At 39.1% G+C, this 25776-nt stretch overlaps 1 protein-coding gene across 4 annotated transcripts in view; it reads right to left on the reverse strand.

Moving 5' to 3' along the window:
- Tmem164 (transmembrane protein 164) overlaps positions 1–25776 on the reverse strand; it is a 181752-nt gene that overhangs the window by 98857 nt on the left and 57119 nt on the right. For all 4 annotated transcript variants that reach the window (XM_070039912.1, XM_070039910.1, XM_070039908.1 and 1 more), the window contains exon 3: positions 4902–4951. In XM_070039912.1, the coding sequence (XP_069896013.1) occupies positions 4902–4951 (50 nt within the window). The remainder of the gene's footprint in view (positions 1–4901; positions 4952–25776) is intronic.

Raw genomic sequence — 25776 nt, forward strand, 5'->3', positions numbered from 1 at the left:
CTTTTGAATAGCTTGTATTATAGGCCTCCAGCACCTGACTCTGTTTTGTGTGTGTGTGTGTGTGTGTGTGTGTGTGTGTGTGTGTGTGTGTGTGTGTGTGTGTGTGTGTGTGTGTAAGACACGGTCTCACTATGTAGACAAACTGGCCTTGCAATCCTCCTGCCTAGCCTCCCAAGTGCCAAGATAACAAGTATGTACCCTATGCTCAACTAAAATATTCATTTTTAACTTCATATTGTACACAGTATTTCCACAAAGTGGAATAAAATTCTCCCATTTAAAATGGGAGTGTACTGTAAAACTTTTGATTAATCTTCAAGGAACTATGACAAAAATCAATCCAAATGTGATTTATGATTACATTTATATAACATACTTGGAATAAAAAATTACCAAAAAAAAGAAATAAAAAATTACAGAGATAAAGAACAGATTAGTATCTGCAGGAGGTCAGAGATAGATGTAAAGGGGGAGGTGGTGAGTATTGCTATAAAAGAGGAACATGAAGGATTGCTATGGTGATGGAGCTGTTCTTTAGATCAAATTACATCAATGCTCATTTCCTGGCATGGATCCTTTACTATAATTCTGCAAGTGGTTAGCATAGAAGGAAACTAGATAAATGGCACACAGACTTTCTCTGTATTTTTGTACAACTGCAATACAGTACTAGGCTTCACACATTGTATAATTATATCTAATTATCTCAAAGTACTAAATTTCAAAGTGATGTGGAGAGCATAATAAAATCGAAAAAGCACAGTAAGTGAACAAAAGACAACTGAAACCTAGGACTAAAGTGGACAAGGTTAAAGGAATACTCATTTTGAGAGATTATGAAAACAGGGCAAGGGAATCAATGAAGATAAAAGCATAAAATTAAATAATAGGAAAAACAAATACGATAGAGAAGGTAAAAATCCAAAACAATGTTCTATGTACTGACCAAAAATATCAATAATATATTGACCAAGAGGATTAAAGTCTAGATTAAACGACCACGAAAATAGACCAGATTAAGTTCAAGAAAAAACACCTAAATTCATACAGGTTGATAAGTTTTAAATTTTAAAATAAGAGGGCATTACATACTCTATTAAATTTAGGGAACAAATTTAAACACAAAAGAAGTGAGAATTTTCCTAACAAATACAAGTAACCTAAAAGATTTGAAAAAATTGATAACCATAGAAGACACTGAAAGGTTAATTATGGGTCTGGTATATTCACTAAAAAGGACACCAAGACCAAATGGGCTTTACAGGTGAGCTTTGTTGGATATTTAAAAGATTCATATTGTCTAAGGGCAATTAAAATATTCCAAAGCAGAGAAAAAGAAGGAATATTTTGTGGTGTATAACTTTAATCCTCAAGTCTGATGAAAAAGCATATAAAATGACTGCAATGTCACTCATGAATACAGAAGCTAAGTTCCAAATAAAATGTTTACAAATAGAAACTGGCAATATGCTAAAATAGTAGTACACTACAATCAGCAGGATAACTCCAGTAATGTAAGAGTAGTTCAAATTAAGAAACTCTATTAACATAATTCATTGTATCTGAAACTATTAGATTGAAGCCACAGGTTCCATTGTCATCACTACATGAATGAATGAATGAATAGCAATCTAAAAGAAAATTAAAACCCAGACAAAAATCTCTTCAGTAATTGTGGAAATTAAACAACAACTATAAAGACAAACAACATTTATATTTTAAATCAGGCAGAGTAGGACACTGGCATCATTTTATTGAAGTTTTCCTGATTTTCTAGTACATGTAACAAGAAAATTAAATATGGACTGAAAATTTGGCTTCAGTGGTAGTGCACCTGACTAACAAGCATGAAGTCCTAAGGTCAAACACCAGTGCAAGGAGGAGGAAAAGGAAGAGGAGGAGCAGGAGGAGGAGGAAGAAAAGGAAGGAAGAAGAGATTAGAGGAGGAAGAGGAGAAGGAGATAAAAAAGGAGAGAATGAAAGAGAGAGGAAGAAGAAAGAGAAAAGAAGGAAGGAAGGAAGGAAGGAAGGCAGGAAGGCAGGCAGGCAGGCAGGCAGGCAAGGAGGAAGGGAGGGAGGGAAGGAGGGAGGGAGGGAGGGAGGAAGGAGAAAGAAAGAAATGCCTAGTATAACTATTGGGGAAAAATTACCAGAACAAGCAAGAAAATTTGATAAGGTAGTTAGATATAACAAATATTTCTAAAATCAATAATCTTTTTTATATTCTAACATAAAGCACTTAGTGATAGAAAGGGAAGAAATATTTTATTCATAACAAGAAAAAGGGCTGGTAATTTTTGAGAAATAAATGCATTGAAAAGATATAGAGCAGGTAAAAAGAACAGGACCTAACTAATTTAAAGTCATAAAATCAGATTAGAAGATAAGGAAAGAAATAACATGTTATATAAAAAGACCTGTACTACTTAAAAACTAAAATATAAATTTATTGTAATTCTAGTTAGAACCCTAATAGGAAAATCTAGGGAAAATGCCATAGAATGGACAAAAATATTTTCAGCTACTATCATCAAATTAGTGTACTTACCATATACACATAAATAGATGAAAGAGAATGATCAATAAATAAACCCTAGTATATAAAACATGAAATAACAAAGATAGCTGTTCAGTTAAGAAGGAAAAATAAGAACTACAAATGGTTGTTATGAAATAATTTAAAATAATGGATGTAAATCTAGTCCTGGGGCTTGAACTGAGGGCCTGGGGCTGTTCCTGAGCTTCTTTTTCTCAAGGCTAGCACTCTACCACTTGAGCCACAGTACCACTTCCTGCTTTTTCTGTTTATGTACTGAGAAATTGAACCCAGGGCTTAATGCATGCTAGGCAAGATCTCTACCACCAAGGCACATTCTCAGCCCATTGCAGAAGTTTTATAAAAAGAGAATCATCTGTGTATAAGAAAAAGCCATAGGGGCTGGGAAGGTGGCTCAGTGGTAGAGCGCTTCCCTTGCATGCATGAGGCCCTGGGTTCAATTCCTCAGCACCACATAAGCAAAAAGAAAAAGCCGGAAGTGGCACTGTGGCTCAAGTGGTAGAGCGCTAGCCTTGAGCTGAAGAGCTGAGGGACAGCGCCCAGGCCCAGAGTTCAGGCCCCACAACCGGACCCAAAAAAAAAAAAAAGAAAGAAAGAAAAAAAAAGCCATAAGCTGGGAACTGCTGGCTCACATCTATAATCCTAGTTACTCAGGAGGCTGAAATCTGAGGACTACTATTTGAAGCCAGCCCAAGCAGAAAAGAATATGAGATTCTTATTGCTGGGGCAAGGGTGCTCAAGTGGAAGAGCACTAGCCTTTAGCCTTGAGTTCAAGCCTAGTGACTGGAACAAAAAAATATACATAAAAATATAAGAATATATTATCAGCAAAGCCAAAGCATATGGATTTGGGGAAAATATCTATAACAACAATGACAGATTAAAAAGCTATTATCTAGCCAGGAATGTATGGTTTTTGCTTGTAATCGTATCTACTCTGGAGGCTAAGATCTGAGGATCCTGTTTCAATGTCAGCCAGGCAGAAAAATCCATGAGATTCCCATCTCCAATTAACCAGCAAAAGACTGAAGTAGAGCTGTGGCTCAAGTAGGAGAGCACCTGTCTTAAGTGTTAAAGATCAGGGATAGTGCCCAGTCCCTGAGTTCAAGTCCTAGTTCTGGCACACAAATAAATCTGGCAGCCATATTTATACATGTATACAAATATGCCAATAAATTTAGAAATCACACACTAAAAACCTCCATATACAATATGATGTTTCTTATTAAAAAAAAGTAAGACAATAAACTAAAATTATCTCTTGGGAGTGATGCTTATTTTCTTCCTTATGTGTCTATATTTTCTATTTCGATAAACATTACTTTCAACATAATGAAATAAAAGCAATAAATGTTACTTTTAAAACATTACACTAAATAATTGAGTTCATTTTGAAAAGTCAGGGGGGAAACAAATTGAAATATATCCCCTTTCTCTTAGGAGCTGTCCAAGTAAGAAATACATGAAGTCAGGATCCATTACCCCTCAACCCAGCAGGAAAGTTACTCACCTAAGGCAAGAGACTAAGTGGCTATTTCAAAGAGCTATTTGAAGCAGTAAATGGGTATTCTTCTCCTACCTAACACTTTAATGACTTAAGTAAATCAGAAAGCCATTTGCACTGCTCTCAATTATCCAAGGAGCTGCTGAGCTTTTCTTCCTGTTCCTGCCCTGTGGCTGGCCACCATTTCCCTGCTTATGAACAGCTCCAAAATGGGGGCCCACGAAGGAGAAAGACATGAAATGAATTAAGTCGATTTACCTTCTCATTAGCAGCTCTAATGAAAGGTCTGATGAGTGAGTTGGTCACAACTCATGGTTAAAATGAGGGTTTGGGGACTCTTGCTAATTTCATTTAAGTAAACTTGCTTTCAGAGAAACAAGATTTGCTTGCAATACACTTTAATGGATTCGACAACTTGTTATTTTTGAGAAAGCCAGGACTTGTAATAAGGTGATATTTTTCTTTCCTCACTTTAATTTGCACTTTAAGAGAAACTATTAGGACACCGAACAAAGCCCTTGAACATGAAGAACCATATGCCCAGGGGAGAAGTAGGGTCACAAGCAGATTCTACAGAGGAAGGAAGCTATCTGTCTGGTCTCCAACTCTACAGAGCATCTTGAACAGGCCAGCAACCTTTCAAGGGAGCATGTCATGGCTATGTAACTACAAAGATTGGCCCACCAAAAGCCATACGTCCACATACAGCATTTCCCTATGCCATGGGCAACTCCAGAGACAAGTTATTAGCCTAAGATGTTCACAGCACATAAACCATAGTTATCAAACCAAGTAGCCCAGTTAACATTAGCAATAGAGCAAAATACAATTTTCTCTTACTTGAAAACAACGATAGCTCCTGGACATGGAGGGCAGGCAAGAAGGAAGATCTGCAATGAAAGAATTAAAAAATGATTAGCAAGAGAAGCAAAGGTTGACTACAGTGAGACAGCATTACTTTAATAATAACATACAAACAAAAAGGACCAAAACTCTCAACAAAAACATAAAAAAGGAAATTTTTCATGTTTTATGCATTAGTTAAAAATCCATTTTTAAAAAAATGTAAATGGCAAGCAAGCAGTTTTCCAAAATACAAGTAGATGTTTGTGCTCATCCATGCACGCACATACATGTGTGAGGAGAAAGAGACAAGAGACTCATTTTCAGTGCTTCAACTTCAATATGATAAAAGCCTTAGATGCTTTTAACCAAAGGCAGGTAAAAACAGACTGTAGTCATAGTGCAGGCTCACAAGTGCCACCTGGTTTGCATCCCATAGGGGTAAGTGGATTTATCAATACCCAACAATGCACTTTAATAAAAAATATACAAGTTAAATATAGATGTCAGATAAACCAGAATGTTTAGTATTGGTAAGTCTTAAGTGTTGCATGGAATATTTAAGTATCAGTATTACGTACTTAAACTTGTTCAATGTTTGTCTGGAATTCCAGTGGCTCTGTTGTTTTTTGTTTTGTTTGTTTTTGTAATATTGGGGATTGAACACAGGAATTTGTACATTTTAGGCAAGCTCTGTACCATCTGAACCATGCCCACTCCTAGTCTTATATTTTATCAAGCAACCCTACAAAACTAATAACCTGATACCAATCCCCCTACCACCACACACACGCCTTGATCTAATTCTTTTGTTTCTGGGCATGTCTGGGTCGTTTATGACAGTTGCATTCTCTGCTCAGAAAAGCAAACAAAAAGAATCCTATCCTTCAAGACCAATCAGATCCCCACTTCTTGGTGTGACCTAAGTCTCAGTTACAACCTTTGAAAATGTGCTGTTTGATCTTCACTTATGCAAATTTTTCAAATGCCACCCAGAAGTAAAGTAAAAAATTTCTTAGTAAAACTTGTTAAACATGCAGATTCCTAGGTTCTCCCATAAAGAACTTGGACTCCACAAGCCTGAGACCCCAGATGTTCAAACACTCCTGGTAGCAAATTTGCTGCAGGCTTGATCTTAGGTTGGAATACTACATGAATTGAAGACAGTGAGCCTCAAAGAATGCAACTCAGGTCTGTAAAGCTCCTTTACCTACAGTGATTGAATGGTGCAGCTTAACAATCACTGACCTGGGTCCCTGTCTGGTTGAGCATTTTGATGAATATAGTTTATCTGCATTAAGGACTTGTTGACTTGGCACATATATGTTCTTTAATATTTTATTCGGCAACTCTTTCAGAGTGTACCTTTAGAAGAATCAAGATACTAAAAGAAGAGATACCTTAGCTTAGTTGCTCAAATCGTTGCCAAGAGGAAGAGAAAGAAGAATGGAGAGAGGGACTTAAAAAGAACATCATCAGGAGTCCATGACCCATACAATACCTCATCAAAGAACCCCTCCAAGGAAAGAGCCATCCACAAGGTGAACTACCCCCTGCAGATCAATTTGATTAAGTACAAAATCAAAATAACTGTAGGTCTACAATCCTTATTAGCAATCACAAATCCAATATACTCTAAACACTGAAAGGTTGGGTTTTTTTCAAAGGTAATGTGGCAAACATCACTTGAGTGGAGGTGAATCTATTTATAGTACATTTATTCCACTTGTATACTGAATATTCATGTATTTTCCATTAAAAAATAATATATTTGATTGCAGAGCACTGCCCTAGACCTCACATATGTAAAAGATTCTATCATGCATTGGATTGCCTTTCTAAAGGCCCAAAGATTCTGATTTTTTGAGTGTATCAGACACTACTGGATTTACATAAGGATTGTAGACTTGGAATTTCAATTATGCAAATATTAACTCACCCCCTAGACCCAGCCCACCTCTCAAGAGCAACTCAAGAAAGCAAGCAAGCAAGCTGTATTCTTTACCCTTGATTCAGCGGAACCAGGAACCTTTGTTACTCACCTTGGGCAAAGGATCATGTTAGAAGTTGCACAATGTAACCCTGCATAGGCCCATCAAAGGCCACACTCCATGGAGAGGAGAAAGGGCCCCAACTATCTGGGAAGCATCTTTGTTGCTTCTAGGATCCCCAAAAAGCCATGCCAACAGCCCTGCTAAGCCTCTGGAATACTCCCAGACATTTCCAACATGCTGATCAGGGAGTAAAAATGTAACACTGTGCCTTACAGCTAGCTAAGTCTTACTTTTCTATATTGATAACCAAGACAGGATAAGCAGATTTCTGGAGGATGATTTCCCTAGAACTCCATTTGGCTGATTGTTACATCCAGGAACCTAATAGAGGAAAGAAGCCCCCACTTGAAACATACTCAGCTCTCATATCATTCTCCATCACTCATAGAATAATTTCTTCTGCAATAACTAATCTAGTCATTATTATTATTATTATTATTGTAATCATTGTCATTATTTTATGCCAGTTCTAGGGCTTTAATTCAAATTCTCTTTTTCTGGCTTGGCTTTTTTCCCTTCAAGGCTGGTGCTCTACCAGTTAAGCCACATCTACACTCCCAAAAATCTTTTTTTCCAAATTCATATACTAAGAAATGAACCCAGGGCCTTCCACTTCAAGTCTTTCTGTCACTTGAGCCACACTCTTAGCCATTTTATTTAAATTTTGTTTTGGAGGTAAGGTTTTGAGAATTTTACCCAAGCTGGCCTTGAATTCAAAATCCTCCTGCCTCTGCCTCCAGAGTAGCTAGGATTACATATGTGCAAAACCATGTACAAGTCCTAATCCAATGTTGATTCTAAATGAATTTTTCTCACAGTAATATGCATGTGGCCAAGTCCTTGTAATCACCACTGTAGCCTTTCTCATCTTGTGGGTCTCCTTCCATAACCTTTTGCAATTTTTAAATTAGGTACTGTAGAGTAGCTCTGAAAAAGAACCCCAAATTCATTATATTCCGTTCCCAGTGAACTCATAGCCTCTACTAGGAACTTCAAAGATTTCTAATATTGAATCCTAGTGATGCCACATCTATCTATTAGCTAAGGGAACCTCTAAACTTACATTTTAATTTAAAGACTACGGGGCACCTAGCCTTGGTTTGACTACCACTGCTTTCTTCCTTGAGTGACTTCGAAATAGCTCCAAATTTGGGTAGCATGTGTTTTAGAACGGTAGACATCTAAACTACCCCTAGAGCTGCAAAGAGAGGAAGAGAGGAAGAGACAGGGAAGCTGAGAATGTATCTCAGCATATCCCAGCACCAACTGGCCTTCATAGTCTCACTAAACTCTTCCCAGTTCAGTCTCTAAAGATGCTATAATAACCACTTGCTCATCAGCTGGTAGGTGGGCAGTCATTGGGTTTTTTCCCCCTTCTATCATTCTTTTTCTATTAATATTATAAAGGTGATGTACATAAGGGTTTTAATTACATACGTCAGGTAAAGACTACAATTCTTTTTGTACAATGTCATATCTTCCCTTTCTCTCTCCTAGTTTTTCCTCTTCTGTCACCAGCCACAAGTTATATAATTCGTTTTCAACGTACTGTCTAGTATCACTACTGCATGTTCATCCTTTGTCCTTCCATTTCTGTGTCCCCCCCATTTACCATCCCAAACACATATAAATCAACAAACAAGAAAAAAGAAAAGGAAAAAAAAAAAAGAAGAAAAAACTCATTTCCATTTCCTGGAGTTCATTTGCATAAGTATTATTTCATATGATCAGCAGTACCATGTTTTTCAACCCCATTTTACAGATTAAGAAATGGAAGGATAAAAGTTCTGACAAGCTTACTGCTGAGAACACAGGTCTGCTAACTCTTTTTTCAATGCACTTTCCACCTCACACTCAATAGAGACCAAGCCTCACAGGGGCTTTTGTAGGCTGTGGCTCTGTCATATGATCTCATGGCACACAGAGTTACCCAAATGGCTTTGTGCTGATGCCACCAGATGGTCGATAAGATCTACTTCCTACAATGTAAGACATCTCAAAACACAAACTCAAGGTCTTTGTCTATCTGTTAGCACTAGTTTAGAACAGTAATTACTGTGTGCCTGAGTAAACCCAGAGATATTTAATGAATCATTAAATAGTATGCAGGAAAAAAGTCTCATAAATCACTTATGCAGGCAAGTTTCAGAGTCCAGTGTTCCCAATGCACACTCATATTGACTTTGCCCTCTCATCCTTGGCTCTGGCTGGTGCTTACAATTCTTTAATTCTTACAAAACAAAGGCACTTGGGAACTGTTTATTTTTTCCAGAAAATTCCTCAAGTTCCACTGAAAACCAGTTTTTCAGCCTTCCCAGAAAAGACACCTTTACTAAACTGAAGTTCACCTGCTTTTTCCAATGAGGGTTCCAGCTGCTCTCCATGTCTTCCTCTGCCTCTGAACTTCTCTGGTTCTACCTGCCTTCCCCAACCTGTCCTGCTTCCTATTCCTGGCTCCAGTCCTCTTAGCTCCAAGTTCACTGCTATCATTGCTCAGCAGTCCACCTTTTTCTATACCTCCCCAATATCAGACTGCACAAGTCACCACCTCCACAGCACCTAAAGAAGCTAGCAACATGTTCGCACAAGGACATGCTAGTATTGAGAGGAACAGAAATGGGAGGAAGTTGGTTACTCAATTTAAGCAATGGAGGAAAATGGTGTAACTTAATGGAAGGAAAAAGGCAAGTAATGCAGAAGATTGGTACAATTTCAATCCAGTTTCCCACCAGGGAGATTCCACTTTCAACAATAGTGCCCAGATAGCTGGAGATTCACAGGGACAAGTGTTTCTACTCATAACCCATCATAGGAAACATTTAATTCCTTCATCTGCACAAAGTCTGTCCTAAGGCTCTGTTTATGAATGTTCATATCTTTGGGCCCTTACCATCTCTCTCTCTCTGGACTACAGTAATAGTATATTTCCTGGTCATCCATCTAGCTAGGTACTCAGCCACAAGAAGGGTCTAACTAAATGATGTTCCAGATTTGGGGCATGGTGCTAGACGTAAAGTTACTGCCTAGCAGGCACAAGGTCCTGAGTTCAAACCCCATAGCTACTAGAAAACAAAAAGAAATGCCATCTGATGTGGTATTTGAAATCCTCCCAGGGCTTACCAGTAGCTATAGAAAAGGCTGAAGTTCCTAAGCATAACAGATAAGGCCCCTCCCAGCTCTAGCCTCTGCCTGTTCTATCATGAAAGCCTTCTGCCTTTGGCTAAGCTATTCTAAAAGGACATGCTTCTACCACTTATTTGTAAAAGCTCCATTTCAATCAGTTATATGAATACATAAATGACCAACCAATGTTTCCTTATTACATAGCTATAGTACACTTTCTAGGTCTTCAAGGCAATAGAGCCATTGCTTGGCATCCATGAGGGATTGGCTGAAAACTTCCATAGAGCAAGGTTCTGGCTCACACCAGGAGGCTGAAATCTGAGGATCGTGGTTCAAAGCCAGCCCAGGCAGAGAAGTCCCTATGAGACTCTTATCTCCAATAAACTACTCAAAAAGCTGGAAATGGCACTGTGGCTCAAATGGTAGAGCACTAGCCTTGAGCACAAATAGACTCAGGGACAGGGCCCAGGCCCTGAGTTCAAGATCCAGGACTGGCAAAAAAACAAACAAAACAAAACAAAAAAACCCGCATCTGTAGAGTTCAAAAAGCAAAAATGCTTGACTACACTCAGATCTCAATCCTCTCTCCCCACCTCCAAATTACCTGGGGCAATTTTTATTAATATTTTTTCCAAAGTTGATCTAATCACTGACTATGAAACAAAGGACATGAAGGTCCAACAATTGTCTACCAAAAGTTATTTAAATTGATGCTACCTTCAAAAACACCCAAGAATGTGTCTTATAATTTTAAAGACAAAAACATACACACAAACAGTATGCATTATTTTAATTCCTATGTCTCAGATTACCAGAAATGTTAAAATATTTTCTAACATGGTCATTACCCAGCCGTATTCTTTTTTGAGAATGGGACCATCTGTGCACTGTCTATTTTTAACTGGTGCATTCATTTCTTACTGAATTATAAGAGCTATTTATACATTAATGATTGCATTAACAGCTATGAACTGTATGACATTTATTGCAGTTTTCCCAAGTTGTCATTGCCACAGCTCTGCCTATGGTAGTTTTTTGATATATAGAAGATATTCTCTATGGCCATTATGTAATCATATGATTTTGTCATTTCCTTTATGGATTCTGTCTCTGATATCATGCTTTAAAAATCTTTTACAAATCTAGGATTATAAAGAGTCTCCTTTCCCAATGCCAGTAGCTCATGCCTGTAATGCTAGCTACCCAGGAGGCTGAGACATGAGTATTGCAGTTTGAAGCAAGTCTAAGCAGGAAAGTCCTTGTGACTCTTATCTCCAATTAACCATCAAAAAAGCCAGACGTGGAGCTGTGGCTTAAGTTGTAGACTGATAGCAGTCAGCAACAAAGCCCACGGACAGTGCCCAAGCCCTGAGTTCAAGCCTCAGAAAAGGCACACACAAAAACAGTTACCCATTGTTTTCTTAATATTTCTGAAAGTTTAATTTTAATCTCTAGACCTCTAAAATAAAATGAAGCATCATTTCTCCAGTGAAACTTCCCTGTACTCCATGGTTCAATGTTAGTCTTCATGTCCCTGAGTTTACCTCTGAAAATTTACCATTTCTGTCAAGGAGCTTACAAAGAGGCTCTTCTGAAAAAAATTTAGACAAAAGGGAAATACGGATGCCTATTCAGAGTTAAACTCAAAATCCCTTACTGAAAGAGTGGATCAGAGCCTGCTTGATAAACGTATAAACAATGAATGGGGTGGGGTGGCCATGGAGGTACAGAATCAGGATAACTAAAAAGGCATTTGGAGGACTGTTCACACTTATGTAAATGTCCTGAGCTCATATCATCAGGTCTTCTGAGTCCAGTGGAAAGCTCAATTTTATTAGAATGACAGCTCTGGCTACCAGTGGCTCATAACTGTAATCCTAGCTAGTTGGGAGGCTAAAATCTGAGGTTAGGAGTTTAAAGCCAGCCTTGGCAAGAAAGTCCATGAGACTCCTATCTCAAATTAACTACCAAAAAGCTGGAAGTAGAGCTATGGCTCAAGCGCTAGTGTGCTAGCCTAGAATAAAAAAGCTAAGGGACAGTGGCCAGACCCTGAGTTCATGCCCTAGTATTAGTACATGTGTGTGCATGTGTGTGCACATGCACACACGCGCGCGTGCGTGTGCACACACACACACACACACACACACACACACACACACACGACGGAGCCAAACTTGTGGTTCATTCATGCAATGCTAGTTACTGTGGACACAGATCTTGAAGCTCATGGTTCAAAACCAGTCTGGGTAGAAAAATTTGTAAGACTTTATCTCTAAAATAACCAGCAAAAAGCTAATCTGAATATGTGATTCAAGTGGTAGAGTGTTGGCCAAGCAAGCAGCTGAGCAAACCTTAGTATTAGCAAATGAAAAAGACTAGAAACATGGTAGGTATCATTGCTAAGTAGTTACATAGGCTTGCTTTATTTCCATTTATTTACTTATATTTATATAGCCCTATGTAACTCAGACTGGCCTGGAACTCACAATCCTCCTGCCTCAGCCTCCAGAGTGCTGGGGTTTCCAGGCATGCATCACTACTCCCAGAGTTTAGTAAACGCTTTAGAGACAAAACAATTTCATCCACATGCTGTCTCTGATACCAGCACTGTGACCTTGGGTTCGAGATGGGAGGAATCTTCATCTGTAAAACAGTAATAAAAATAGGGCTGACCTATATGTCTTACAAGGTTTTGGAGAAGATAAAATGTGGTTAAAAACAAGCAAACCATTTGGCCCAATGTCTCACACATAACTAGCAGTCAATATATAGAAGCTATAATTGTTGTGATTTCAACAGAAACTCTATCGCTATGGTGAGCTATATTAGCAACAGCTCCAGTTCAACTTGAAACTCACTTAACTTCACTTACACTAATTGCATTAATATCATTTGTATATATGACTTGGTTTCCTTTCTTCAGCTGCCTACAGAGAGAAAATATTTAGCCACTTAAGACTGTTTCTTTATCTGTCAAACAAAGATTACAACAGTACTATTTCATAGGGTATACATGACAACTGCATGCTTAAATATAATTCCATTCAATGAATGGTGCACAATAAGGAATAAAATATGGATGCACTCTTGATAGCGTCATCCTTATTGAATAGCCGTTCTCTTCTCCTCCCCCAGAAAATTCCATCCAAGTGCATGGCAACTTTTATTTCTCCCATGAAGCTTCTCCAATAATAAGTCTAGACAATACCTCTTTTCTCCAGCAGCCTGGACAACTCATCTGGTTCTTGAATTTCATTTCATTTGGGATATTAAATGGCTCTCTATTGTCCCACACAGTTGTTACAGTTACATAGAATGTCATGTAGTAAACTAAGAGCTAGGATCTGATTATCAATCTCTCCTTCCTGATGAATCTCAAATTGCCTTTGGTGAGCCACTAAATCAAAGCATCCTTTGCAAGGTTATCAAGGCACTCAATGATGTGGCCTTCAGACAGTTTGCCAGTTTTACCTCCCAGAATGCCTTGCTTTGCACATGAACCTGTTACTACATTTCTAAACCAGAAAAAGTAATGGTGCATAGGTGCTACATCCCAGACTCAACTGCTTTTTCCATACAGCTATGAAATGCTTTCTGAACATTTCTATCTGGATAGTGCTCAGGCACCTGAGAGGTAACATCCATCAATTTCAACATGTCACTTTCTTATTCTGCTGCTCTGGGAGACAGGGAAAGAAGGGAAGAACCTCCATATAAAATTCCTACTGACAAACACAGAGAGAAGGAATGAAAGTAAGTGATCAAGATACAAATAATGCAGCATTAACTATGCCAGGGACTACTGTTAGATGCAGCATTAATAATGAAAATATTGCATTTTTGCATATGACACTTGTTAAGTAGAAAGGGGAAAACAGTCATTTGTAGTGATCAAAGCTGACAGATACCACTTTCATCAAGTGACTAAGTGTACCATCACAGTAGTAGGACACATCATTACAAATCTCCTTATATGATGCATCCAGAAGGACACACCATTTCTGGGGTTATTTTGCCCAAAAGTATAACCTTAATCTAATCATGAAAGATATCAGATAAACTCAAGCTTATGACATTCTGCAAAGAAAACTGACTGGTACTCTTCAAAATTATCAAAGGCTGGATCTGGGGATATAAACTTTTGGTAGAGACTTTGCAAGCACACACAAAAACCTGAGTTAGATCTCTAGCAATAGGAAAAACAAAATAACAAAAAGAACAGCAATGAACAACCTGCCCCGACTCCTCCCAAATACTCAAAGAATCCCTACAAAATTGTCAAGGTCTGGAAGAGACTGAGTAGTTGATGTGGGTGAAAGGAAGCAGGCACAACTCAGTGCAGTGTGATATCACCAAAAGGAAATAAGTAAAAATTGTGGTGGGACTTGAACAAAGTCTTTGGTATAGTTAATAGTATTATACCAAGGTTAATTATGTTGACAACTGTACTATAATTACATAAGATGTTAACGTTACAGGAAGCTGGGTGGAAAATGCATATGAACTCATTAGGCTTTTTAAGTCTTTTATATGTCAGAATCACTTCCAAAAAGTTGAAGTGATAAGGCATCTTATCCAATTAGTTAATCTTCAAAACTTAGCGCTATCTTAGATGCCTTCTTTTTGAACCACCCCATGTTGTCACTTCAAATTTTCTCATGTGTCCCTAACCTGCCTCACTCTTTTTTTAGTTCGTTCTCTATCATTTTATCAAACAAATACAGCAGTTTCCTCTGTGACCTCCTTACTGTCATGTTCTTACTCTTAAAATAGCATCCTGGTCATGTTACAATCCTCAAGAATTTCAGATGACAAGTTTATTGCTGTCCTGGTCAGAATCCCAGTCAGTACAGAAAATGGCAAGCAGATTCTAAAATTCATATTACTTCTAGGAATCCCACATTCCTCAAAACTTACCACAGAGCAATAGTAATAAAGTATGGTACTGAGACAAGGACAGACATACAAGCAGAAGATAAGAATTCAGAGTCTAGATATAAACTCTTTTAAGTAATTTCTAACAAGCATACCAAGACCATAGATATTCCTTTGTTGTAGTGGAGATAATTTACAATCACATGAAAAACAATGACATTAGAGCCCTACCTACAGAATCATTAACTCAAAATCAAAGACATGATTTGAAGAGCCAAAATTATAACACTTGTAAAAAAATGTTATTTTCTTAATTTTGGATTTGCCAGTGAAATCAAAGATATAACATCAAAAAGTACAAACAAAGCTGGGTGCCAGTGGCTGCTGACACTTGTAATCCTAGCTACATGGGGCTGAGATTTGAGGGTCTGGGTTCAAAGCTAACCAAGACAGGAAAGGCTGTGAGACTCTTATCTCCCATTAACCACCAGAAAACCAGAAGTGGCACTGTGGCTCAAAGTAGTAGAGTATCTTGAATGAAAAGAGCTCAGGGACAGAGCCCAAGTCCTGAGTTCAAGCCCCACAACCAAAGAAAGTCAGAAATGAACATGGGGTTTTAGTGGTAAAGTGCTACCCTTGAACATAAAAGCTCAAGTACAGCACTCAGGCCCTGAGTTCAAGCCCCAGGACTAGCACAATAAAAAGAAAAGAAAAAACCCAATTCATACTAAGGTCATATGAAGACCTGGGTTTGATCTCTAGTGCTATGTAAGTGTCTATACATGTGTGTGTGTGTGTGTGTGTGTGTGTGTGTGTGTGTGTGTGTGTGTGTGTGTGTGTGTATGTATAGTAAGTGAAAAAGGCCACTCCAAAAAGATGGCATATAGCTAGGCACCATGGCTCATGCCTAGAATCTTAGCTACTCAGGAAGCTAAGATTTGAGGGTTACAGTTCAAAGCCAGCCAGGGCAGGAAAATCTATCTTATCTCCAATTAACCACAAAAAGCTGAAAATGGAGCTGTGGCTCAAGTGGTAGAACACTAGTCTTGAGTAAAAAAAGCTTAGGGACAAGGCCCAGTCCCTAAGCCCAAAAACTGTTAAAAAAAAAAAAAGAGAGAGAGATGACATATTATAAGTCCACTGAATGTGTGTGTGTGTGTGTGTGTGTGTGTGTGTGTGTGTGTGTGTGTGTGTGTGTATACAGTAATTAGAGACACTTGTGGCTAGGAAATTTAACAGGTAGGGATTGGTAGCTAAAAGGTATAAAGTTTCTTTGAGGGGTGATAAAAATGTTCTAAACATTTTGATAATGGTGAGGGCTGCATATACATATGAATAAATTCAAAATTGTCCAATCAAGTACTTTCATTTTTTACAGTACCTTGATATAAAGTCCAGGATGACCTCGAGTTCATAATACTCCTGCCTCAATTTCCCCAATGCTGATATTACAGGTATGTGCCACCACATCCCACTTTCCACCATACACTGTTAATGACTAAATTCTGTGATAAGTGAATTAATATGTTTATGAAGCATTTTAAAAAATATATTACAATCTTTCAGTAACTGGTTATTACTGATGGATAATCTCCAAGTCTTTCATGTGGTATGTAAGTCACCTCCACCATCATCATTGTTTGACCCCCAACAAATATCTTTCTATGCAACCAAGATAAATGCCACCAATACCATCTGCCTTTGCATTTTCTCACCTTTGTCTTACTCTCAGGGTTCATTCCTCCTCCCAGTTCATCTTCATGTTTACAGCCAGCTTTCTTCCCAATAAATTTCCTCTCCCATGCAACTCTTACCCATTCTTCTACCCTTACTGAGCTCCCCTAACATTACTCAATGAAAGAATAAAGGTGAGAAGCTCTCTCATGTGACAGTTTCTTGCACCAGAGACTAATCGTTCCCAATCTACAAGTATACTTCTTCCTTCCTTCCTTCCCTGTAATAGTAACCTCACTGCTTCCGTTCCCTCACCTAAGTCCCTGGGACCAGTTTCAAATTGTCATCATTTACATATCCTCAAACCTTTAACTTGTCAAAGAAACCACTGAAATGACATTGTGCCAGGGCTGCCGAGTACAGTTGTGTAGGTTGTACACTGCACAACCCTAGTGGCGCCATTCAATTATAGTCTATGTGAATGGCACCCTTTCCTAGGGTTGTGTAGTGCATAGCCGTTCGTGGCAGTCCTGCCTGGAAACACACCTAGAATTTGGGAGGAAAGCCCCCCCCAAAAATACCAATACATTGAGACAATCACTATAACTCACTGTAACTACCGTATATTGCAGTTAAGATGCAGGAAATTCTCAAATCTTGTCATGAAGATGAGCTGAGTATGGTGATATACACCTATAATCTCAGCACTAGGAGACTGAGTCAGGAAGTAGAATTAATTTAAGACCTACCTTGTGAAACTGTGGTAAATAAATAAATAAGTAAACAAGCAACCAACTAGAGGGAAAATAAACTGAGAAGGATAAACATGGTCATAGCACATGTTTTTTTCTTTATTTTTTAGGTGCATCTTTATTTTTTTGTGTGTGAAAATACTGTACAGAGGGGTTACAATTACATGGGCAAGATAATGAGTACATTTCTTATCAAGCATTGTAGCCTCCTCCTTTTTTCATGGAATTAAAAAATAGATATATAAGACTAGGGAAAGGGCTCAAACACAAGGCCCTGAGTTAAATTCACAGTGCCACAAGAAGAAAAAAGAAAAGGGAAAGGAAAGAGAGAGGAGAGGAAAGGAGGGTAAGAGAGGAGAACATGGCTATAAAGTGATCAGTGAGCAGGTAGCATATACCTTGTCAATACCCTGGATAAGGGATTCCAAATGATGCATAATTTATTATTTATCAATTATTCAGGCAGGTGTGTTGCATACACCTGTATTTCCAGCTACTTGGGAGACAAAGGCAGGAAGATCATACCTCCAAGGCCAACCCTGGCAAAATTCATGAAACCCTCTACCAAATGAAAATACAAACAAAAATGTGGGTTTGTGGCATGCTCTGGCCTGGGGCCAATCCCTAGCACCACCACAAAAAAAAATTATAAGTTCCTTATTTCTAGAAATTTCCATTTAATATTTTGAGGCCTCAGTTAACACCAACAATTCTTTATTGACTGCTTACAATGTGCCTAGGTCCATTCATCTACTGAGGGGCATCTGGGTTGGTTCCATATCTTAGCTATGGTAAATAATGCTGCAATAAACATAGTTGTGCTGGTAGCTTTAGTGTGGTCTTGTTTGTAAACATTTGGGTAAATGCCCAAAAGTGGGATTGCTGGGTCATAGGGGAGTTCTATGTGAAGTCTTTTGAGGAACCTCCATACTGCTTTCCAAAGTGGTTGAACAAGTTTACATTGCCACCAACAATGAAGTAAGGTTCCTTTCTGTTCACATCCCCTCCAGCATCTGTTGTTGTTAGAGTTCTTGATTTTTGCCGTTCTAACTGGAGTGAGGTGATATCTCAATGTGGAATTCTATGCCTCCATCAGAAAGAATGACATTGCTCCATTTGTTAGAAAATGGAAAAACTTGGAAAAAATTATATTAAGTGAAGTAAGCCAGGCCCAAAGAAACATAGGTCCCATGGTTTCCCTTATTTGCAATATCTATTATATGTATGAGTCAAGCGGAAAAGGTCAGATAATCTGATGTCAGGAAAATGAACCCTTAGATATGTATTTTAAGGTTTTTTTCTTTCATGCATGTGTTTCTAACGCATTTATAAGATTATCTCTTTGTTGCTTTGTATGTCCCTCCCCCACAGTATAACCCCTGCTTTCACTATATTTGATGTCAGTATAACTTGTGGAGGAGATGGGGAAAAACCAGTTGTTTAAGGATACAGGTGGACCTGTTGTAACAATGAGAAGTACAAGTTGTCATGTCCAAAACGAGCTTTACAACGTCGGTGCGGGGAGGGGGGGAAGGGGGGAAGGGGGGAAGGAGAAGGATTGGGATTGGGGGGGGAGGGGGGAGGCTGGGAAGGGATGTGAAGGGTAAACAAAGGAGGAGGCTGCAATGCTTGGTAAGAAATGTACGCATTATCCTGCCCATGTAATTGTAACCCCTGTGTACAATATGTTCACAAATAAAATTAAATTAAATTAAAAAAAACAATGTGCCTAGGTCTACAGGCAGCATGTTGTAATATAATTTCATAATTTCATCCTATAGCAGCAGTGACACTGTCCCCTAGCTACATATGAGGAAACTGAGCTGCAAAAACTCTAACATTACACAACTGACCCCAGAACTATCTGACCACAAAGGTCATGTTTGCAGTCAGTAATACCTCTGTCTAGCATAAGATAATTCATCTTTTGTGGAGTTCTCTCTGACCCAACTTCCTATAGTGTCTATCACAGTGGCCAACTCAGAAAAGCTCCCTGAGATCCCCATCTCAGTAGGACTCTGATCCCTAGCCCCAGTACAAGCTGGAGAGAAGTGGAGCAGAAATAGAGGGTAAAGAGCTGTGAGTATTCCTCCTCTGCCCCATTTCACAGAGGACCATGCTGTTACTTTGACCTCAATCCCAGAAAAATATTTAGAACCGGATGACCTGGTTGCCTTGAAACTCATCAAGAAAACTTGTAAGTAATAGAGCCTAGGCCAAACAATGGGAGGGAGGGATGGATAGCTTCCAGTTCCCTGCAGGAAGGTGACCAACTGGGTCAGGGTCCCAGCCACGTGGGCCTTGAAAGTATTTGCAAAGTTCTGCCATTGACGATCAAAAACATGGTTATTGTTTGGAGGGAGGCGGTTTGAAATATGTGCATTTTTAATGAATGTAGTATTTATACTTGCTTTGGCTTCATTTTTCAAAATGACATAAGAACAGCTAACTCCTGCAATGTTGCTAAAGGTATAAAACACCCAATGCCAAGCCAGGTGTGTGGGCCATGCCTATAATCCAAGCCCTCAGGAGGCTGAGGCAAGAGGATTGCAAGTTCCAAGCCAAACTCAAGTACATAATAAGACTCTATCTCAAAAAACAAATAAGTAGTTAAATAAATTAATACAATGACTAGTGCTTGCATGTCTTGGTCCTGGAGGAGTTCTAGTCCTAGGAAGGGGTTTACAGGCTGACTGCAAGGGCTTTCTAATATAGACTTCTAGATTTCTAATCTGCCATCAAGGATGACAAACACAATAGCAGAATCCCCAACCACTCAGCAGGTTATTTTCACAGATAAAGAGCTGATAGCAAGAAAGTAAAAGTTGTTAATATTCTTATCTCTGCACTCAAGAATTGAGGAAAGGAAAGAACTCTACCAATGAGTATTAAGGAAATGAAGCACATTAATGTTTTCTTTCACTCATCACCACTTCTCCTTTTTAGGGAGCTCTGTGTTTTGCTATAACCAGTAACTAAGCTTTTGAAAGCCAGAACTTTGAAGTAAACATGGATAATGAGAAAGATATGCAAGGATCAGCTTGCTATGCCAGAATTACAGATGTGCATTGTGTAGTAGAATATGTCTGCAATCCCTTCTACTCTGGAGGCACAGCCTAGCCTGGACACAATCAGTATAAGACCCTCTCCAAAAAAACTACATAGCTACTCAAGAGACTCAGACAGCAAGATCATGATTTGAAATTAGCACTGGCAGAAAAGTCTGTAAGAGTGCTTCTTCAATGAACAAGCAAAATGTGGAGTTGGAGCTGTGGTTTGGGAGTGAGAGCGCTAGCTGCAAACAAAAAAACTGAGCTAGAGTATAAATCCCTAAGTTCAAGTCTTACTGTAAGCACAGAATGTGAGGGGGTGTGGCTGGGGCTGTGGTTGAACTGGTAGAGTACTTGAATAGCAAGTGCAAGTCTTGAGTTCAATCCCCCATATCAAGAGGGAAAAAAAGGATTAAAAAATGAAGTGCTTAGCATAAGCAGAAAGAAACTTAAGAAGGTATTTTTAAAATTTTTATTTAAAATTTTTAAAAATGAATTTGGGAGGTATCCTTTGGGTATTTGTATGTCTCTATGTCACATTCCTATAATGTCTTCAGGTTTGGACCATGGACATGCACTGCTTTTATGTTTGAAAAACATGATACCAAGGAGTATAGCTCAGATAAAATGGCAGCTAGGGAAATGGAGACTTTAGAAGGGAATTTCCCTCACAATATTTCGCAATTCTTTGTAATGGCAAAGATCACTTTGAGCCTGTTTAGCATGTGAAGATTTATAGGTAGGTAAACTAAGGTATATAATATGTAATATATTTCTCCCACCTATTGCAAACAGCCTGGGACACAGCTTCTGGCCTTTGCAATACAATTCCACTTTTCAAAATCCTCAGTACACAGTAGAATCACCTACAGTTATTTTTTGTGCCAGTCCTGGAGCTTGAACTCAAGGCCTAGATGCTGTCCCCCTGGCTCTTCTGCTCAAGATTAATATTCTACCACTTGAGCCACAGCTACAGTTCCAACTTTTTAATGGTTAATTGGAGATAAGAGTGTCACTGACTTTCTTGCCTGGGCTGGCTTTGAACTGAAAACCTTGGAACTCAGCCTCCTGAGTAGCTAGGATTACAGGCATGAGCCACTAGTACCTGGCTCCTATAGTAATTTTAAACACCAATTCTTGCTAGAAGAATGTGGCATACAACCAGTCTAGGCTATGTTATACCCTATCTCACAAAACAAAACAAAACAAAACAAAAAGAGTAGAAACTTGCCACACACTGACCTGGCCTATATAAGGCTGACCCCAGTATCACAAATTATTTTGGGTGTCAATCCTGGGGCTTGAATTCAGGGCCTCTGCACTGTTCCTGAGTTGTTTGATCAAAGCTGGTGCTCTACCACTTACACTATCACTCCACTTTTGGCTTTTTGGTGCTAATTCAAAAATAAGATTCTCCCAGACTTTCCTGTTCAGGCTACCTTCAAATTGTTATCAAATCTCAGGTCTTCTAAGTAGCTAGGATCATAGACATGCACCACCAGCACCCAGCCACAAATTATTTTTAAAAGAGCAGAGTCTGATGTCCCAAGCCTGCCATCTCAGCTACAGTTGGGTAGCAGGAGGATAAGTCTAAGGCCAACAGAGTGAGACTCTACCTTAAAAATAAACTAAAGCAGCCGGGAGCCAGTGGCTCATGCCTGTAATCCTAGCTACTCAGGAGGCTGAGATCTGAGGATCAGGTTCAAAGCCAGCCTGGGCAGGAAAGTCTGTGAGACTCTTATCTCCAATAAACCACTAGAAAACCAGAAGTGGTGCTGTGGTTCAAGCGGTAGAGAGCTTGGTTTGAGCTGAAGAGTGCAGGGACAGCGCCCAAGCCCAGAGTTCAAGCCCCACGACCCACAAAAAAGAAAGAAAAAAAAAGAAAAGAAAACCTGAAGCAAATTAGACTGAGGACATGATCAAGCTCCTGAACTTAGTAAGCTTATGGTCCTGAGATCAAGGCAGTAATGCAAGAAAGAAAGAAAGAAAGAAAGAAAGAAAGAAAGAAAGAAAGAAAGAAAGAAAGAAAGAAAGAAAGAAAGAAAGAAAGAAAGAAAGAAAGAAAGAAAGAAAGAAAGAAAGAAAGGAAGGAAGGAAGGAAGGAAGAAAGGAAGAAAGAAAGGAAGAAAGAAAGGAAGAAAGAAAGAAAAGAAAGAAAGAAAAGAAAGAAAGGAAGAAAGAAAGAAAGAAACCAAGAAACCAGTTGTTTAAGGAAACAATAGAATGGAACAAAGACAGCCTCTTCAGTAAGTGGTGCTGGCAAAATTGGTTAACTACATGTAGAAAACTAAAGCTAGATCCTTATATATCACCCTGCACCAGAATCAACTCCAAATGGATCAAAGACCTTGAACTCAAAGCAGACACTCTGAAAACATTACAGGATGGAATAGGAGAAACCTTAGGTCTCCTTGGCTCAGGCCGAAATTTTTTGAATAGAGACCCGGAAAAACAACAAATCAAAGAAAGGTTGGACAAATGGGATTGCATAAAGTTGCAGAGCTAGCTAGCAAGATCAATAGAAAGCCCACGGATTGGGAGAAGATCTTTACTAGCCATACAACGGACAAGGGTCTCATATCTAAAATATACTTGGAACTCAAAAAATTAAACCCCCCAACAACAAATCCTCAAAGAAACAACTGCCCAATAAATAAGTGGGCGAAAGACTTAAAGAGAAGCTTCTCTGAAGAAGAAAGGAGGATGGCCAATAGACACATTCAGAAATGTTCAACATCCCTAGCCATAAAAGAAATGCAAATCAAAACAACATTGAGATATCACCTCACCCCAGTTAGAACGGCAAAAATCAAGAACTCTAACAACAACAGATGCTGGAGGGGATGTGGACAGAAAGGAACCTTACTTCATTGTTGGTGGCAATGTAAACTTGTTCAACCACTTTGGAAAGCAGTATGGAGGTTCCTCAAAAGACTTCACATAGAACTCCCCTATGACCCAGCAATCCCACTTTTGGGCATTTACCCAAATGTTTACAAACAAGACCACACTAAAGCTACCAGCACAACTATATTTACTGCAGCATTATTTACCATAGCTAAGATATGGAACCAACCCAGATGCCCCTCAGTAGATGAATGGATCAAGAAAATGTGGTATATATACACAATGGAATTCTATGCTTCCATCAGAAAGAATGACATTGCCCCATTTGTTAGGCAATGGAAAAACTTGGAAAAAATTATATTAAGTGAAGTAAGCCAGGCCCAAAGAAACATAGGTCCCATGGTTTCCCTTATTTGCAATATCTAGTATATGCATGAGTCAAGCGGAAAAGGTCAGATAATGTGATGTCAGGAAAATGAACCCTTAGATATATATTTTAATGTTTTTTTTCTTTCATGCATGTGTTTCTAGTGCATTTATAAGATTATCTCTTTGTTGCTTTGTATGTCCCTCCCCCACAGTATAACCCCTGCTTTCACTATATTTGATGTCAGTATAACTTGAGGAGGAGATGGGGAAAAACCAGTTGTTTAAGGATACAGGTGGACCTGTTGCAACAATGAGAAGTACAAGTTGTCATGTCCAAAACGAGCTTTACAACGTCGGTGCGGGGGGGGGGGGGGGGGGGATGGGGGGGAAGGAGAAGGATTGGGATTGGGGGGGAGGGGGGAGGCTGGGAAGGGATGTGAAGGGTAAACAAAAGGAGGAGGCTGCAATGCTTGGTAAGAAATGTACGCATTATCCTGCCCATGTAATTGTAACCCCTCTGTACAGTATGATGACAAATAAAAAAAAAAAAAAAAAAGGATACAGGTGGACCTGTTGCAACAATGAGAAGTATAAGTTGTCATGTCCAAAACAAGCTTTACAACGTCGGTGGGGGGGGGGGGAAGGGGGGGGAAGGAGAAGGATTGGGATGGGGGGGAGGGGGGAGGCTGGGAAGGGATGTGAAGGGTAAACAAAGGAGGAGGCTGCAATGCTTGGTAAGAAATGTACGCATTATCCTGCCCATGTAATTGTAACTCTGTACAGTATGTTCACAAATGAAATAAAATTAAATTAAAAAAAAAGAAAGAAAGAAAGAGAGAAAAAAAGAAAGAGAAAGAAAGAGAGAGGGGGAGGGAGGGAAGGAGGGAGGAGGAGAGAAAGAGGTGGGGGGAAGGAAGGAAGGGAGGGAGGGAGGGAGGGAGGGCGGGAGGAAAAGAGAGAAAGAAAGAGAGAAAAAAGAGGAAGGAGGGAGGGAGGGAGGAAAGAAAGAAGGGAAAGAGGGAAGGAAAGGAGGGAAGGAAGAGAAGGAGGAAGGGAGGATAGGTGTGCAGGCAGGAATGCAAAAAGGCAGGCTTCAGTCACAGTTTCTAAAACTGAAAGTATAGCAGGACAAAGAAGTCTGCTACCACAACAAGAAGCAAAAAACTAAGAGCATAAAGCGAGGGTTCCATAGTTTAAAACCAGAAGGAAAGAGATGAAAAAAGTAGAGAAATATGCAAGCAGTCACTGACAAATGGGAAGGAAACTAGAGAATAAATTTGGCCTGTCAGAGAAATTTTCCAAATGTTATACCAAATTCCTATTCCATATCTTAACATGTCCTATGGGCTAAAAACAACCCAGAATTGGCAAACTGAACCCTTAAAATCTGTGCTTTTCCTAATCAACCATCTCCAGTAAAGAGGGAGGAATGTTTGCTTTCATGGAGAAATTTCTTTTCCTTCCAAAATCCGGTCTTCCCTACCCCCAGCATGTACCTGACCCAATTGCAAAGCACAATGACAATAAAACATGAAATCCCATGTGCTTGGACTTTTAAAAGCATTCGTCTTCTCTCTGTGCTCTGACACTGGAACTTGGGTTTTGTTTCCAACCAAGGAAGGACTGACATGGATAAAAGGATGCTGCATATTGAAAGTCACCAAGTTGGCCTTTTGTTCTTTTTTTTTCGGGCAGGAACTATTCTAGAAAGTAGACATCAAAAGAAAAATTCAGTCAGTGATGGGCTGAAATTAGACAAAATATGATGAGACATAAGTGAGGACTGAGAAAAAAAAGAAAAAAGGAGTTTTTTGGTACATGAAGGGGCTCTTTTCTCAAAACTGCCTCAAATTACAGCACTTTCCACATTTACTCCATGCCAAGAAGCTCCACATCACACTCAACCCCAAACACATTTGTCAGATTATAAGGAGAAACGGAGACAGGTGCAAATGACCCAGAGTTTGCTGGCAATTATGAGGGGAAAGGAGATGAATGTTCCTATATATTCACTCAGTTTCCTTGGCCCAGAAATACACACACACACACACACACACACACACACACTCACACACACACACACACACACACACACGAGTTCATTCAGTAATATTAAGGAACGGAAATA

This window comes from Dipodomys merriami, unplaced genomic scaffold (assembly GCF_024711535.1).
Source record: "Dipodomys merriami isolate MVZ:Mamm:240054 unplaced genomic scaffold, mDipMer1.0.p SCAF_3, whole genome shotgun sequence".
NCBI classification, from domain to species: Eukaryota; Metazoa; Chordata; class Mammalia; order Rodentia; family Heteromyidae; genus Dipodomys; species Dipodomys merriami.